The 19,033-nt window shown below is 38.3% G+C and overlaps 1 protein-coding gene and 1 non-coding gene across 2 annotated transcripts; one reads left to right on the top strand and one right to left on the bottom strand.

The window, feature by feature from the left end:
- The first annotated feature begins 5,570 nt into the window (after nt 1-5,570).
- TRNAE-UUC (transfer RNA glutamic acid (anticodon UUC)) lies at nt 5,571-5,642 on the top strand. Its single transcript has one exon. It is a non-coding gene; the product is annotated as a tRNA-Glu (tRNA).
- Nucleotides 5,643-5,912: 270 nt separating this feature from the next.
- On the bottom strand, nt 5,913-17,920 carry SPIC (Spi-C transcription factor). Its single transcript, XM_007465346.1, has 6 exons — nt 17,857-17,920; nt 15,793-15,818; nt 14,963-15,056; nt 13,199-13,311; nt 11,596-11,704; nt 5,913-6,671 (listed from the first exon to the last, which is right to left on the bottom strand). Exons 2-6 carry the CDS (start codon nt 15,793-15,795, stop codon nt 6,244-6,246), a joined length of 747 nt encoding a protein of 248 aa, XP_007465408.1. The 5' UTR covers nt 15,796-15,818; nt 17,857-17,920; the 3' UTR covers nt 5,913-6,243.
- Between the last annotated feature and the right edge of the window lie 1,113 nt (nt 17,921-19,033).

Here is a 19,033-nt window from a genome sequence, read left to right as displayed (position 1 = left end):
GTTTACTTGATATCTAGAGAACTTAAATACCATGCTGAAATTGCCTTCTCAGAAAGATAAGGAAAAGTTGTTTAGACACTGTTTAAATTCCTGTGACCACGGAAGTACTAAGAACAAAGAGTTTGGAGATTAGCCAGGTAGGGCAAAGGTCTTTAAAATTAAACTATACATGCTCTGATCCTTGTTATTGTAGTTTAAAATTCTAATGAACTTTTGTCATTCTTTTGGCTGCCCAGCATCTGAACCCCTTTCTATGTTTGGGGAATTCTTGAACTTATGAGTCTTGATAGGATGCAGAAACAGTCTCCCAGTATAAGAATTGAAAGTTCTAGATAGTCACTTTTCTAGCCTTCTTTGCAGCCAAGCATAAGCACATGACCAAGTCTCGGCCAGTAAGAAATTCCCGGGGCTTCTCTGGTGGCACAGTGGTTGAGAATCCACTTGCCAATGCAGGGGCCACGGGTTCAAGCCCTGGTCTGGGAAGATCCCACATGCCATGGAGCAACTAAGCCTGTGCACCACAGCTACTGAGCCTGTGCTCTAGAGCCCGCAAGCCACAACTACTGAGCCTGTGCTCTAGAGCCCACGAGCCACAACTACTGTAGCCCGTGACCCTAGAGCCTGTGCTCCACAAGAGAAGTCACGGCAATGAGAAGCCCACGCACCACAATGAAGAGTGGCTCCTGCTTGCTGCAACTAGAGAAAGCCCACGTGCAGCAACCAAGACCCAATGTAGCCAAAAATAAATAAAATAAATAAATTTATTTAAAAAAAAAAAGAAATTCCCTTCCCAGAATTTGAATGAGGATCTAGTGATGTACAGAAGCAAGGAGGGTAAAAAACCATCTCTGAATGCCATGGCCGTTGCAGCTAGATAGTTTCTGGGGCAGCAGTGATGCTATGCTAGTTCTGTTCAGTGACATGCAAGATGATGTAAAGTTGCAGCACTTAGTGACTGGTAACAATGACAGTGATGTCTTCACTTGGCCAGATCTTTGATGTGGTTTGGGGCTTTATGTCTGGCTGCTTGTTCTCCAGCCTTCTCAGAAATTCTGTAAGCAGTCTAATACCTTTCAATAAATCCCAGTGAATAATTCAGTGAGTCAAAGCTGATTTCAGTTAGCTACAACCAAGAAAGTTTATAGGGTGTTGTCAGTAGCAAATGTTTAAACCAGTTTGAGTTAGGGTTTTTTGTTATTTGAAACCCAGAGCATCCCAACTTATCTCCCTGATTTTACTAAGAGTTAATGAGAAGAAACAAAGTGTTCCAAAAGATATCAGTCTGACTCTAAAACTTGTAAATGCGATATTTCATCACATGAACTTGCTATAATTTAATTGCTTATGGAAAACATACTTGTTAGGTAAAATTTTATTTGTTCACACAGATCATAAAAACGTTTATTCAGTTTGTTAACTTAAGCTGTTTATGAACTCACTGGCCTTTTGTTGGTTAATCCACCACTACAAATCCTGGATGGGTTTGCTTATCATAGAGAATCTTCAGGGCTTCCCTGGTGGCGCAGTGGTTGAGAGTCTGCCTGCCGATGTAGGGGACACGGGTTCGTGCCCCGGTCCGGGAAGATCCCACATGCCGCGGAGCGGCTGGCTGTGCCCGTGAGCCATGACCGCTGAGCCTGCGCGTCCGGAGCCTGTGCTCCGCAACGGGAGAGGCCGCAACAGTGAGAGGCCCGCGAACCGCAAAAAAAAAAAGAAAAAAAACAAAAGAAGTTTCAGGGCTGTAAAAAAAATTGGTACTGTCATTTAAAAGTCAGCAGTTGAAAAGCAATGAAAAAGAATAAACTTCTGATATACCCAGCAACATTGATAAATTCCGTATATATTATATTGAGGAAAATAAAACCAGATGCAAAAGAGTATATGTTGTATAATTCTATTTATATGATGTTCAAGAAGGTAAGCATAGATTGGGAAGAGAAGTGAGAGAAGCTCATGGGGTGCTAGAAATGTTTCTGTACCTAAATCTGGATGATGGTTATATGGGTATATACATTAATCTGTACAGTTAAGTTTAGATATAATTAATGCTGTCATATTAATACACTTTACATACTTTACTACATATGTGTACCCAATTAATCAAGAAATTGCTCATCAGTCAGCCATTAAGTACATGTTGGTTAGATAATAATAGAATTTATAAATCTTTGATTAAATATTAATAGAATTGAAGCTTCATAACAGAGGAACAATATCTGTTTCACTTAGCACTGGATACCCAAAGCACCATATATTCTACCAGGCACAGGGTGATGGAAAGGAGGGAACAGAGGGAGAAAGAAAGAAAGGACTTTATTTTAGCTCTTTTTCAGTTTATGTATTGTAATTAATGCTGCCATCCACTTTGTGCATTTGGTTTTTTCCTTAATTTAGCAAAGGAGATGGCTTTGAGCAAGGCTCCCCCATAGAATGTGTCCACAGAATGGTTGGGATGAGGAAAAAGAAAATATTCTCAGCCCTTACTTATGCCTTACAAATAGGAATAACTGAAGAGAGAATAAACTAACCAGAACCGTAAGCTCCAGGACCAGATCCCGGAGGAGGATCCTGTGATTTAAAGGAAGGAAAGATTTCATGCTTAATACCTGGGCCAAAAGACCAAATAATGGGAAGCTGCCCATGGGATGCACTGTAACTGGATAGAGTTTGCTTCTTGGAACTCCTGCTCTCTAGAGAAGAGTTTAACTGATCTGTTCAACCGGATGAAAGTGACAAGACGGAGGATGGGATTTCATATACCAGAAAATGAGGGACCATGAATAAAGGCTAAGAAGTCTCTCTTCCTTGTCCTTGGGTGGTGGCAGGGAGAAACATTTCCCATAATATATGGAGAGGGTTAGTCTTTGAGCAGCTAGTATGAGCATCTTTATAAGAACTTGCTTGTGAAAATGGGCTTTGATCAATGTATTTTAGGTAAAAGGCAGAGCCCAGATTTTTGCCCAAGAGGAAGCAACTCTGTATAACTCTCTGTAGAAAACAGAGTTGATGCTGACTGGGGGCTTTGGGGAAAATTGTCAAGATGAATCCCTCAGGCTTGCATTGGGTATAGGACGAACTATGGCATGAGGTAAAATGTTAATAGAATTTTATTAATTTTTTGGCTGAATGATTTCTGTTGTAAACCCTCTTCACCATTTCCTCTTTCAAATCTTTGGTAAAATTTATGTGCTTGATTAATATTTTATGAAGCCTATTTTCTTTGTGGGAGAATGAGTACAAAAGCTGAGTCTTACTTTGATTTTAGCACTAATTGAAACTTTCTTTGTCTGTCCGGGCTGGTCTAACAGAATACCATGGACCAAGTGGCTTATAAACAACAGAAATTTATTTCTCACAGTTCGGGAAGCTGGGAAGTCCAAGATCAAGGTGTTGGTAGATTCAGTGTCTGCTGAGGGCCCACTTCCTGGTTCATACAACCATCTTCTCATACCATTACATGGTGGAAGGGGAAAGGGAGCTCTCTGTGATCTCTTTTATGAGGACACTAAACCCATTCATTAGGGATCCACCTTCATGACCTAATCACCTCTCCAAAACCCCACCACCAAATAACATCACACTGGGGACTAGGTTTCAACATGAATTTTGGGAGGACACAAAGATTGCCTATAACAAACTCAGACTACGTGTGGATATGGCCAATATTGAGTTAGCCTCCATTTAGTCACTCTGGGTCTACCATGCTCTTTCTTAAGAGTCCCTGGGGAAGGAAGGGCACCAGGAGGGGACAAAAGAAAAGGGGAGACTGGGAATGCTGGACACAATGCAGAGTACTAACCACTATACGATCATGGCAGTGCTGCAAATCTTTTTAAAATTTATTTATTTATTTATTTTATTTTTGGCTGTGTTGGGTCTTCGTTGTTGTGCTCGGGCTTTCCCTAGTTGTGGCGAACAGGGGCTATACTTCGTTCAGGTGCATGGGCTCCTCCTTGCGGTGGCTTCTGTTGTTGAGGAGCATGGGCTCTAGGCGCACGGGCTTCAGTAGTTTTGGCTCGCAAGCTCAGTAGTTGCAGCACACGGGCTTAGTTGCTCCGTGGCATGTGGGATCTTCCTGGACCAGGTCTTGAACCTGTGTCCCCTGCACTGGCAGGTGGATTCTTAACCACTACACCACCAGGGAAGTCCCAGTGCTGAAAATCTAACAGGGCAAGCTACAAGGAGCTCTTGACCTGCTGGCCAGGCCCTCTTGGTCTGGACTGAAGATGGCCCATATAGTCTAGGAAGCTCTCTTGTTTCATGGTAATACAGGTGGCATATGCATAAACCTTCCAAGCAGCAAGTAAGAGACAAAGGGTTTCTTCCCAGGGTTTCTTATGGAATGTTGAGGATAAACCATAGCTCCCAAGAAAGACTGCCTAAATCCTGGCTCCTCTCTAGGGTTTATTATCTTTTTTTTTTTTTTTTTTTTTTGCGGTACGCGGGCCTCTCACTGTTGGGACCTCTCCCGTTGCGGAGCATAGGCTCCGGACGCGCAGACTCAGCGGCCATGGCTCACGGGCCCAGCCGCTCCGTGGCATGTGGGATCTTCCCGGACAGGAGCACGAACCCGTGTGCCCTGCATCGGCAGGCGGACTCTCAACCACTGCGCCACCAGGGAAGCCCACTAGCCTCCATCTTTTATCAAAGTCTTTCTTTTCTTTTCTTTTTTTTTTTTCCTCCAACTGTTCCAATCTGGTTTAGCTGGGCTAGTTCAAGGAAAGAAGAGATCATGGCCCAAGTTTGGGCCAGAGAAGTAACAGTGCACGAGCACCTCCCTGTGGCTGAGTGGCAGGAGAGCAAGAAACTTTAGCTCCTGGATCTACCCAAAGCAAGAGAGAAATGCAAGCAAACGATTTGTGGGAAGTGTAACTTTGGAGTTTATAAGTGGCATTTTCCCTAGACCATCGTGTCTTTAGCACCATAGGGTTACAGACCATGAGGTCTGAAATGCAGAAAAAAGATAGGTTCAGAATAGCCACTAAAGTATTTATTTTAATTTTTATGTATTTATTTTATAGAAATACAGTTGACTTACAATATCAGTTTCAGATGTACAGTATTATATTAGTTTTAGGTGCACTACATAGTGATTCAGTATTTTTCTAGATTATGCTCTATTCAAAGCTATTATTAAATATTGGCTATATTCCCTGTGCTGTACATTACATCCTTGTAATCTTATTTATTTTATACATAGTAGTCTGTACCTTTTAAAACTCCACCCCTATCTTGCCCCCTCCCTCCTTCCTTCCCACCACTGATAACTAATTTGTTCTCTATATCTTTAAGTCTGTTTCTATTTTGTTATATTCGTTTCAATTTTTAGATTCCACATATAAATGATAACATACAGTATTTGCCTTTCTCTCCCTGACTTATTTCACTAAGCATAATACCCTCCAGGTCCATCCATGTTGTTGCAAATGACAAAATTTCACTCTTTTTTTATGGCTGTGTAGTACTCAATTGTGTATATATACCACATCTTCTTTATCCATTCATCTGTTGGTAGACACTTAGGTTGCCTTCCATATCTTGGCTATTATAAATAATGCTGCTATGGGAGTTCCCTGGTAGTCTAGTGGTTAGGATTCTGCGCTTTCACTGCAGAGGCCTGGGTTCAATCCCTGGTCGGGGAACTGAGATCCCGCAAGCTGTGCAGTGTGGCCAAAAAAAAAAAAAAAAATGCAGCTGTGAACATTGGGGTGCATATATCTTTTCAAATTAGTGTTTTCATTTTCTTTGGCTGTATACCCAGGAGTGGAATTGCTGGATCATATGGTAGTTCTAGTTTTAGTCACTGAAATTTTTAAAGCCATGAATGTAATTTAGCAGGAACACTATCATAGGCAATCATTTTTTGTTTTGTTGCTAAAGCTGTTGGATACATGTTAGAATGATTTTTTTTTGTCTGAGTGTATGGCAGGAATATAATGTTTAAATCAATATGTAAATCAAAGCATCTCCACTAGCATTATTAATCTAGAAGGAAGTATTACATAGACAATAGTAAAAGGAAGGCCATTTAGTCTATATTTTCAAATGGGACTCGATCATTTTAAAGTTGTTCACTGGCAAAATTTTCCACCAAGTTAGTATAGATTATACGTTACTTCATAAAAGATAGCAATAATGAAGTTTGGGTTTTTTGTTTTGTTTTTCAGTATCTGTTTTCAGAGAAAAATCCTAAAACTTGTAGGGATTTCTGATGCCAGAAAATTTTGATATAGAAGAGTATATTTAGCAATCAGGGTGACTTAGATCATGGTAAGTGGCATATGTATAATTATAATTTGCATTCCAGTTATTTAAACTGAGATATCCTTGATCAGGTTGAACACACTGTGAGCAGAAGATCTCTTCTTCCAAGAAATAAGATGGAGACAGTCTTTGGAGAATGGCCTCACTGAATTGGTAAGTTAACTTTCTCCGGATTTTGATGACTTCCCCAGTTCTTCCATAATTCCTCAGCGCTCTGGCCATTTTCTGGTAAGTCATGGTCTTCCGATTGCCTTTTCTTTTCCCCCAAAGTTGGGCAAGTTTTTCTTTGTTTTTTGATACAAACTGAAAGATGCCTTTGGTTTGATCTATCCATTGAATACAAGATGCCATCTCGGGATTACACAGGGATTCATGAAGGTATTCAAACAGTCGGAGCTTCTTTCTGCCTAAAATAGAGGAAAACAATGTCATACTTCACCATGGCTCTACACAAGGAACATCCTCGGGAAGGGTTTGTTGAGTGACTACAGAATTCAGAGTTGCATTGGGACTGGTTTTCTTCCTACTCACCCCTTAGAATGCATTTATGGTATCATTTTATGGGACTTGAAAATCAAGGGTCTATTTGGCCTACTGCAGTTTCAACTGAACCTTTCTTTGTTAGGGAAGCTGTCCAAAATTTTGTACCGTCCTTCACTGGAGAAGGGAAGCATGGCACCTCTCTACTCGAGTCTCCCATTTGTCACGTGGTCTTCTGTCACAGTTAAATCTTGACTTCTAATTTTATGTTGTATGTTAAACTGTCTACAGAACAACAAGACTGAGCAAAATGGACTGCAAAGTTTAGTGGTTTTAAAGAGAAGTCTCAAAAGCCATTTCCAAAAGACAACTCATTTGAAGGGGCTTTATTCAAATAAGTTAAGTCAAATGAAGTAAGGAAGGTGAATGTATTTTGCAAAATGTAAAACAGTGTGCAAATACAAATGAAATCAGTAACAGACATGTAAAAATGCTAACTCTGGTTCTGCATAACTACTTGAAAAAATAAAGAAGAGAAAAAAACCAGAGTCGAAATGCCAAAATATCTTCATGACATTTTGACATTATTAGTGAGTAATGACAATGAGCATTGTGGTATTTTTTCATTGCAGTGAAATAAAATGGTACTGCCAGAGTTTTTTTAATCTCTTTTAGGAGCACAGCCCTTTATATTTCAGAATAACTAGAAAGGAAACTTTGGGAAGATCTGTTGCTATGGTTTTTGCTTGTTTGGTGGATTGGAGAACAAAGGTGACAACTGGTTTTGTGACCTCTGAATTGGCCTGTAAATACCATGTCCCACCAGATCTGTCAGTAGCTAAAAGCTCCACAGTCAAATTCCATTTTCCCCTTGAGAAAGTAGAACAGTGGATTCTCAAACTGCTTTAAACAGTCTCTGGGGTGTAATACTCATGCATCTGTCATCATTCATCCAAAAACCTCAAAGGTTTTTACAAAGGTTATCTTTGGCGTTATATTATCTTGAGTTTATGAATTGAGAAATGAAAGGGACTTACCAAAAAATACATCATGAATTAAAGTCACAGCCTTAAAGAAGTTCTCTGGCTCTCACCCAGTGGTCAAATCAATTATAATGGATTCTCATCTTTAAAAGTTTGTTTTTCAATTTTGAAAAAAATGTTTAAATTTTTACTTTTTGAAACTAAAAGTATTACATGATAAAAAATTCAAACAGAAGCACAAACAGAAAGTAAAAACTCCAATCTATCCTACATATTTCTAGAAAATAATTTGTTTTGCCTATATAAACATATGCATATCCTTTAAAAATTAAAAATGGTATCACAGTATTTTGTACTTTTTCCAGTGAATAATATATCTTAAATAAAATCATAGAACAATATAGAGATTAGCTATAGATAGAGGAAATACTAAACTGTTGACAAAGGTTACTTGTGGGGCATAGCATGGGAAGGAAGAACATTTTTTCACTTATTCTTTACATACTTCTGAATCAGTTGAATTCTTAATAATGAGCATTATTACTTTTGAATTATGGGATTAAAAAGGATTAAAACAAAACCCAAAATGTATTTAGAGCTCTTTCTTGTATTTCTTGTACACTTAAAGTATGCCTTTTTCTCTTTAATAACTATATATGTTCTATTTTTATGCATGTACTATTGTTCTCAATAATGAATTCCCAAATTATTTTGAAATTTCATTGTTTTAAATGTATCACTATTTCAGGTGGAAGACTAAGCTCTACAAACAGAAAATGGTAAATGATACATTCCCTAATGGCAAAGATCCACAGCCGAAAACATCAGGGAAAAGATACAGGCGGCACACCCTGGATTTAGTAACTAGTTGGTTTGTTTGTTTTAAAAAAAAAAAAGGTGACAGAGGTAGAAGTGTTATTGTCCTCATATTAAATTACTATCATTACTTAATATTCAATAGTAATATTCAGTAGATTTACTTTACTTATGTGATTTTATACATTATTCCTTGCTGGATTAGAATATTACTGCATAGTTAGACTTTTACAATTCTAGGATACAGTATACTGTTTTATAAGAACAAAACTAGTTATCTCAAAAAATATTCATTTAAAATAATTTTAAGTATGGACAGCTACATGTAAAAGAATGAAATTAGAAGATTTTCCCACACATTTACAAAAGTAAACTCAAAATGGACTAAAGACCTAAATGTAAGACCAGAAACCATAAAACTCCTAGAAGGAAACAAAGCACCAGGCAGAACCTCTTTGACAAAAATTGTAGCAATATTTTTTTTGATCTGTCTCCTAAGGCAAAGGAAACAAGAGCAAAAATGAACAAATGGGACCTAATTAAACTTAAAAGCTTTTGCACAGCAAAGGAAACCATCAACAAAACAAAAGGGCAACCTACTGAATGGGAGAAAATATTTGCAAATGATATGACCAAAAAATGGTTAATATCAAAAATATGTAAATAGCTCGTGCAACTCAATATCAAAAAACAAACAACCCAATTAAAAAATTGGCAGAAGACCTGAATAGACATTTTCCCAAAGACGTACAGATGACCAACAGGCACATGCAAATCTGTGCAATGTTTATGCTCAACATCACTAAAGATTCAGAAATGCAAATCAAAAGCACAATGAGATATCACCTCACACCTGTCAGAATGGCTATAATTTAAAAAAAAATCACAAATAACAAATGTTGGCAAGGATGTGGAGAAAAAGGAGCCCTTGTACACTGTTGATAGGAATATAAATTGATAGGGCCACTGTGGAAAACAGTGGGGAGATTCCTCAAAAAACTAAAACTAGAGGTACCAGGGACCTCCCTGGCAGTCCAGTGGTTAAGACTCCGCGTTTCCAATGCAGGGGGCTTGGATTCAATCCCTTGTTGGGGAGCTAAGATCCCACGTGCTGCATGGCATGGCCAAAAAAAACAAAAAAGAACTACCACATGACCCAGCAATTCCACTCTTGGGTATATATCCAAAGAAAATGAAAACACTAATTTGAAAAGTTACATGCTTTCCAATGTTCATAGCAGCATTATTTATAATAGCCAAGATATGGATGCAACCTAAGTATCCATAAACAGATGAATGGATAAAGAAGGTGTATGTATACATACAATGGAATATTATCCATTAAAAAAAGAATAAAATCTTGCCACTTACAACGAAGTGGATGGGCCTAGAAGGTATTATGCTGAGTGAAGTAAGTCAGACAGAGAAAGACAAATACTGTATGTTATCTCTTATATATGGAATCTAAAAAATAAACAAAAAAAACCTTAAAAATTAACAAATGAATGTAACAGAATAGAAACAGACTCACAGATATAGAGAAGAAACTAGTGGTTACCAGTGGGGAGAGGGAAGGAGGGAGGAGCAAGATAGATTGGGGTACAAACTACTATGTATAAAAGAAATAAGTTACAAGGATATACTATGTAGCACAGGAAATATAGCCAATATTTTATAATAAAAATGCAGTACAAGCTATAAAAATTTTGAATCACTATGTTGTAAACCTGGAACTAATAATATAAATCAACTATACCTCAATTAAAAAATAAAAAATAAAATAATTTTTTTAAAAAATAATAATTTTAAGTAGCTATGATAAGGTATCATTTTTTAAATTGCACTATAAAATTGGGATGCATCTTATATGTCTTTGTATATCGGAGGTAATTTACTATCACAAACAACACTGCAAGGAACATCCTAATACATATATACGCACACACATGCATCTAAGGTATTTTGGGAAATATCCATAGTGCCAGACTATGAGCACATTGCTTTACGTGGATCTTCTCACTTAATTTTTATAGCAATCTTACAATGTCTGTATAATTATTATTATTTGTTTGGTTGTTTTTGAATAAGGAGACTGTGGTACAGAAGGTTAAGTAAGTGATTTGGCCAGGCTCACATAATCAACCCAGAGTTCACACTCAACCACTAAGTGAGTTATATAGTCACTAAGAGTCAAAAGATATTAACATTTAAAATTTTGGTAGTTATTGCTAAATTGCCTTACAAAACTATGTAAAAATTTATACTCTCTTTAATAATGCACGTGAATGTGTGTGGCCCACATCTTAGCTAACAGAGGCTATTATCCTGCTTTAACACTTTTGCCTGTTAGATGAGATCATCTTCATTTATGAAATCAGGATTTCAAATTTATGATATAAAGTTATTATGGAACTTGGAAAACTTAATAGAGATGATTAAGTTTGTGGAGAACTTAGTAGAGATGATTTCTATCCTGAGGGCTTCACAGTTGAAATAAAATTGCTAAAATAATTTACGGAAAAGTTCCCCCTTCTATACCTAAAATTTATATACCTTATTCCTTTTTTATTGAAGTATAGTTGATGTACAATATTACATAAGTTACAGGTTTACAATATAATGATTCACAATTTTTAAAGGTTATATGCCATTTAAAGCTATTCTAAAATAATGGCTATATTCTCTGTGTTGTAGAATATAGCCTTGTAGCTTACTTTATACATAATACCTCTTAATCCCCTACTCCTATACTGCCCCTGCCCACAATGGTAATCACTAGTTTGTTCTCCATATCTTACACCTTATTCTTGAATACAGATTTATTTGACTGAAGTGACACTTTGCACCTTTACAACATCTCTGTGAAGCTATAGGAAAGCTCACCCAAGATAAACAGCTTGGAGTAGTTTGTCTGTCAGAGTTAACTTACTCTCAACTGTGAGAAGAGAATATTTTGCAAATCAATTCCAAACTCAGATATGAAATTCCCTTAAAGCTGCTTTGATGAAGATTTGACTCTTTTACCTCTGCAAGGAGTAATGGATCCACATACCTTTTCCTCCCTTTTGCTGGAGAAGTGTAGGTTGCACCAGCTGGTTTTCAGGGATGTTCTGCAGAGACTGATGAATATTTCCTTCAAAATAGAGGTCCGCAGCACTGTTCTATATAAATAATGTATCAGGATGTTAAGTGGGACTTCCCGTGTGGCCCCCAATTGGTGGCCAAAGTCAAAAGCTGAGGGCAAAAAGAGTGTTCAACATCTCTCGAATTCTGCAAATCAACTTCAACTGCTGTCTCCCAGGGCAGAGCTAGCATCAAATCCATACATGGAGAGGGCCAAGGGACAGAGGGTAACCTGAGGCTTTGTGAGTTCTGTATCTTCCCCTCCCTATGAGAAAGGAGAGTGGGTTGCTTCCCTCCTTTCCCCTAAAACTGCCCAGCAAGAAAGATCCAAAAGAATCATTAGTAGAAACTGAGGTGCCAGCAAAAAGGGAAGATGGGCTTCCATTCCTGAACTGGATGCCCAGCTGGCAAGAGAAGATAAGAGGAGAAAGATGGCAGCTGAGGGAGGACAGAGGCAAGAGAGGCAGGAAGAAGCAGCCTGAGTTCCTACCATTACATATGGCAAGGAAATGTGGGCCTCCATGGGTTAACTAGACATGGTGGTGGAAGCGGGTGGACTTGAGCCCTCCCTATACAGGAGGGCTGCCCAGCAGGCAAGGAGTCCCCACCACAAGAGGCTGTGCGGTGTATGCTGGGGATGGAAGTTGAAGTGGAAATAGGGTAGCCAGATCTAGCAAATAAAAATATTAGGCATCCTATATTTTACCTGGCAACCCTAAGGGGAGGTGAGAGAGGTTAAAGTAAAACCAAAACTCCCTCTTTAAAGAAATGTCTTGTTGGAGACGCCCTGACAGTATAATTTACAGGGACAGAAAAAGGACATTTGACATAGTATGGTTGAAGGTAATAACTGAAAAAAACCTTTTTTTTAATATTTAACTCTACCACATTAAGACTGCTTGATAAAAGGGACACATCAAGGAAACAATGCAGGTAATTCCCTGGCAGTCAAGTGGTTAGAACTCGGCGCGTCCACTGCAGGGGGCATGGGTTCCATCCCTGGTCAGGGAACTAAGATCCCACATGCCGCAACATGGCCAAAATAAATAAATAGATAAATAAAAATAAGAAGAAGAAGAAAGAAAGAAAGTAAACGATGTAAAAGAACACATGGAAGGAGAGGTAGATGGTGGGGACGCTCCCGTTTGCAGAAGGCTACTAAAATAGAAATGAATTGGTCCAATACACATAGCTAGCTCTGAGCTTGGGAGGGGAAATAGAGCAGGTTAATACAAGATTGTGGGTGAAGCCAGTGCAGGGAACGTTTTAGGGGATCCGTAACTTTCCTGCAGCTTTTCAGATGGACTGAGGAGAAGCATTGATGTGAGAACCCTAAAATACCTCCTCTATAGAAATCATTCAAACCCATCTGAAGTCAGATGAAGAACAAGAATAAAGTGCAGTTTCCTTCTTGACAGCATTGATGGTCCCCCACACTGACTGTCAAATTCACCAAGGGGAATGGAAGCCTGGGACAAATAGGAAATTTGCCTGTTACTGAGGGATGCTGGTCCCCTGGTAAAAGTACTCACTATTACTGTTCTCCAATTGTAAACCGGTTCCTCTGTGGGCAGCACACCATAGCTGTTGGAATTTCCTCTGACATGAGAACAGTGGTTGATGAAAGCCAGGTAATTTTTGTAATCTATTTAAAAACAGAGAAAGAAACTGACAAAGTCAAAGTTTATATTTGTGTGTGTGTGTGATGCTTATACATGTTTATATGCTTATATATGTGATTGCTCTTGGCATTTTTATATTGAGATGTTAAATTTATTTAGGATAAAGAACATAGGCAGATCTGTCTCCTAATGCAAAAGAAATAAAAGCAAAAATAAACAAATGGGACCTAATTAAACTTAAAACAGCAAAGGAAACCATTGACAAAACAAAGACAACCTACACAATGGGAGAAAATATTTGCAAATGATGTGACTCACAAGGGGTTAAAATCCAAAATATATAAAGAGCTCATACAACTCAATATAAAAAAAAATAAACAACCCAATCAAAAAATGGGCAGAAGACCTGAATAGACATTTCTCCAAAGAAGACATACAGATGGCTAATAAGCACATGAAAAGATTCTCAACATTACTAATTATTAGAGAAATGCAAATCAAAACAACAATGAGAAATATCCTCACACAGGTCAAAATGGCCTGGATGTGGAGAAAAGGGAACCCTTGTATGCTATTAGTGGGAATGTAAATCGGTGCAGCCACTATGGAAAACAGTATGAAGGGTCCTCAAGAAAACAACTACCATATGATTCAGCAATTCCACTCCTGGATATATTCAATATACCTGAAGAAAATGAAAACTAATTCAAAAAGATACATGCATCCCAATGTTCATAGTAGCACTCTTTACAGTAGCCAAGACATGGAAGCAACCCAAGTGCCCAATCAACAGACAAACGGATAAAGAGGATGTGGTATATATATATACAATGGAATATTACTCAGCTATATAAAAAAAAATGAAATTCTGCAATTTGTGGCAAAATGGATGTACTGAGAGAATGTTATGCTTAGCAAAATAAGTCAGACAAAGACAAGTGCTGTATGATATCACTTATATGTGGAATCTAAAAAATAATACAAAGAGAAACAGACTCTCAGATATAGATAACAAACTTGGGGGCACTTCCCTGGTGGCGCAGTGGTTGAGAGTCCGCCTGCTGATGCAGGGGACACAGGTTCGTGCCCCGGTCCGGGAAGATCCCACAGGCCATGGAGCGGCTGGGCCCGTGAGCCATGACTGCTGAGCCTGCACGTCTGGAGCCTGTGCTCCGCAATGGGAGAGGCCACAGCGGTGAGAGGCCCACATACCGCAAAAAAAAAAAAGAAAAAAAAGAGTCTGCCTGCCAACGGGTTCAAGCCCTGGTCTGGGAAGATCCCACATGCTGCAGAGCAACTAAGCCTGTGTGCCACAACTACTGAGCCTGTGCTCTAGAGCCCGCGAGCCACAACTAATGAGCCTGTGTGCCGCAACTACTGAAGCCCGCGTGCCTAGAGTCCGTGCTCCACAAGAAGAGAAGCCACTGCAATGAGAAGCCTGTGCACCACAACCAAGAGTAGCCCCTGCTTGCCGCAATTAGAGAAAGCCCATGCTCAGCAAAAAAGACCCAACGCAGCCAAAAAATAAAAATAAATAAAATAAATAAATTTAAACAAAACAAAACAAAAACAAACTTGGGGCTACAAAAGGGGAGAGGAAAGCAGAGAGGGACAGTTTAGCAGTATGGGATAAACAAACACAAACTACCAGCAGAAGGGGACTGACATCTTTACCTGAGGAGTACTGAAGATCCCCAGTTGAATGTTGCCTCAGTACTTCAAAAGCATCTTCAAATGCTTGACCCAACTTGTCTTGTTCAACACAAGCCTGTTAGAACAATTGCAGAACTCTGGAGTTAGGAAATTACCAGTAGAACTTAATTTTCCTGATATAAAGGAGGGTTTCTCAACCACAGCACTATTGACATTTTAGATTGACTTAGACTCTGTTGCAGAGGGGTTGCCCTGTGCATTGCAGGGTGCTAAATGGCATCCCTGGTCTCTACCCACTAGATGCCAGTAGCACTCCCACAGTTGTGACAAATAAAAAAATGTCTCAGACATAGCCAAATATACCCTGGGGGACAACATCAACCCTGGCTGAGATCCACTGCTCTGTAACATAGTATTTAGAGAGCAACCTCATTCTATAGTATAGTATTCAACATTTTATAATTTTTTAGCAAGGAGTTAAATAGCAGGAGACCTGATTTGGAAAAAGGGATCAAGGAAATATCTTTAATCAAACAGAATGTGAATCATTATTTAAAAATGAAATGCTCTTAATTTCAAAAGCATGCCTCCAAGACCTAAAATTGAACTGTTTTGCAAACCATTTCATACCCTTATTAATCTAGCCCATATATTTTATTTTCAAAATGGAGGAAGAGTAAAGATTTTTTTTTTTTTTCAGCGGCCATGGCTCACGGGCCCAGCCGCTCCGCGGCATGCGGGATCCTCCCGGACCGGGGCACGAGCCTGTGTCCCTTGCATCAGCAGGCGGACTCTCAACCACTGCGCCACCAGGGAAGCCCAAGAGTAAAGATTTTTAAATGCCAACTTACCATGCTTCATTAATAAATTGACAATTCTGAAAAAGATTAACATTTAAAAAACAAAATTAAATAGTGTTTCTATTTAATTTGTCTCTGAATTAAAAGACTTTACTTAAAATATTTTCTGAATATACCTTATATAAACCAAAAGTACCGTCTTAATTCTCTTTGATGAGTACAAATTTTCTTTCTACAGAAATTTCCTACAAAAATTTATTTTTGCTTTTCTGTCATCACAAAACTTTAAAAAAATTAATTAATTTATTTATTTATTTTGGCTGCATTGGGTCTTCTCTGCTGTGCGTGGGCTTTCTCTAGTTGCAGAGAATGGGGGCTACTCTTCGTTGTGGTGCACAGGCTTCTCATTGCGATGGCTTCTCTTGTTGCAGAGCATGGCCTCTAGGAGCACAGGCTTCAGTAGTTGTGGCTCGCGGGCTCTAGAGAGCAGGCTCAGTAGTTGTGGCGCCATGTGCTTAGTTGCTCCGCGGCATGTGGGATCTTCCTGGACCAGGGCTCGGACCCATGTCCCCTGCATTGGCAGGCGGATTCTTAACCACTGTGCCACCAGGGATGTCCTACAAAACTTCTTAAATGTTAAATAGCTACATATGTATAACTGAATCACTATACATTTGAAACTAACTAACTAATCGCTATACATTTGAAACTAACACAACATTGTAAATTAACTATACTTCAATAAAAAGAGATTAAAAATAAATAAAATAGCTAGAGTTAATTACACAAACTATTTATATTGATATGAAAATATAGAAATAATTCGAGTATGTTTAAGTATTTTAAAATTCTTTTAAATATTAAAGTATTAAAAAGTTCTGGAAATCAAAATCTTTTTTACCTTAGCACGGCTCTCCATTTATAACAGTGTTTTTTTGTTTGTTTGTTTGTTTTTAAGTTTCTGGTGTCATATGGACTTCTGAGAATCTGGTGAAAGACAAGCTTTTTCTCTCATGAAGTGTGAATTTACATTACAAATAAAATGTACTCTATGAAAACTGTCCGTGGACTTTCTAAAATCCTAGGTTAAGAACTTTGGTCTATAATTTTACATTATCTACATTCTTATCTCTGTAAGTAATGTAGATTTTGTTTTAAATAAACAGTTATCATATTGACCCACATTAAATGTTTTCAAACTTTATGTTCTATAGAACTACACAAAACAAACAAATCCACATAACAAGAAAGAGCGGGTGGTGGGTCCACATTGCTTATCATTTCATTTAGCACATGAAGCAACTCTGTTTATACAAGTTTTTAGCATTTATCCTGAAAACACAATGAGTTTACTCTTTAATATTTAACACTGCATAATATGATTAGATGATATAATCTAATGCTATTATTTTACATATCCATAGTGTAGCAAATACAATATGTCAAACATCGAAATTCTATTCTGCTCTTTGAAATCACTGTCATTTAAAAGAGAATATGAGAAGAAAAACCATTAAAAAAGGTAACTATGGGAGGTGATGAATGTGTTAAGTAATTTTACTGTGGTAATCCTTTCTCAGTGTATATGTATGTCAAATCATCATGTTGTACACCTTAAACTTACACAATGTTATATGTCAATTATATCTCAAGAAAGCTGAAAAAAAATACAGCTTCTCAATGTGGGAGATGTTGAAGAATTTAGCAAAAACTTAAAAAAAAAGAAGAAAATCCATAAATCACATTTTGGGCTATAGTCCCTAATGAATATTATCAGTACATATGTTTTTAAAAGGCCATGTCAATAACTTTCAATTAATTATGCCTCAGCTCATAAGCACCGAAGCAAATACATACTCAGGTGAGTGTTGTACTTTGAATTAAATACTTAAATGAGACTACTCCCTTTGACTAAAATACCCCACAAAACTATCATGACTCTTAAAAGTAGCAAACCCAAAGGGAAGAAAAAAGCTTGAAAACATTATTGATCACTTCAATTGCTTAATATTTCTAGTATTGGAACAGGCAGTCAATGAGAAACACTCATTAGGCCAGAGAAGAAAATTAACACTTATTACAAAGAATTTTGAAAAGCATAAACTAAACACTTACCAGGAAGACACTTCAGCCCTTTACCAAGTTGTTTCATTAATATCAGAAATAAGACAGAACTGTCAAGAGCTCACTGGCAGAGTTTCATTAAGTAGCTGTTTTTAAGGAAGTGCTACAAAAGGGGATTTTTTTTTTAAAAGATACAGTGCCTTCATTATTTCTATTTCATGTTATGGCCAGTGGACACCAGAAGCTATTATTTTGAAGAGGCACAGAATATTTGTATCCTATGGGCCAAAAGCGCTAGAACAAATCCCATGAAACCCGCCTGCCACCGAGCATAATTTGTGGCTCCTCCGGCCTACACAGCCCCACTGGGCACCTCTGACCTGTACAACCCTTGTCCACCTTTCTTTTTCTATTACTCCTATTATTTCTCCCCTGATTCTGGAGCCTACGTTGCTTTTCTTGCCTGAACTATTAACAGCCTTCACTCTGGTCTCTTTCCTCTCAAACCACTTTACTTCTAATGTCGTTCACTGATCACCCTACTTAGAGATCTTAAAGGCGCAGACCCTTGCCCTGGCATTCGAGGCTTCTCATTCCAGCCTTAACCTTACTTACCACCATGCATTTAAGAGGAGGAAATGAATCCATGCTATGGTCTTCCCTTCTTACCTGGATCCAGTAACAACTCCAAAACAGGAGAAGCTTCTGGGTAGTGATCTGATTGGACATGCTTGAAGCTGCTGCATTTATAGACCAGGTCCAGTTCTCTTATTTAGCTTGAAGGTTTATTTGGGTTGGTTTTTGGTGGCTCTGATGGAAGTTATAGGGGACTTCCTCCACCTATAATGCTTCCTTCCCAGCCCGTCCATCTGCCCATTTACCCATTTTGTCTTACCTGTCCATCAGAGGCCAATCTAACATTTAGGTATAGTCCAGGTGGAAATAACTTTCCCCTCTGAAGCGCAGGTAGGCAACACCCTTAAGTAACTGTAACCTTCTGTCATTTTAATAGATGTCACATTTAGCCAGGGGGAAAACCACCTAAGAATTTTTTGTAAATGTTATGGGTGGGGAGAGAGATTTTCTGTTTTGCATAGTTGGAATCTGAGTTCACCTTTGATATGGGACTATTGTTCTACACCAATTACTTTTTTGACCGAGTTTTATTATGCAAATGTAAACACACATCCCCTCTTCTGAAATGTAGATGTTTAAGTAAAAAGTGTAT

Source organism: Lipotes vexillifer, unplaced genomic scaffold (genome assembly GCF_000442215.2).
Source record: "Lipotes vexillifer unplaced genomic scaffold, Lipotes_vexillifer_v1.1 scaffold141, whole genome shotgun sequence".
In the NCBI taxonomy this organism is placed as follows: domain Eukaryota; kingdom Metazoa; phylum Chordata; class Mammalia; order Artiodactyla; family Lipotidae; genus Lipotes; species Lipotes vexillifer.
This window is presented reverse-complemented; position numbering and strand designations above follow the sequence as displayed.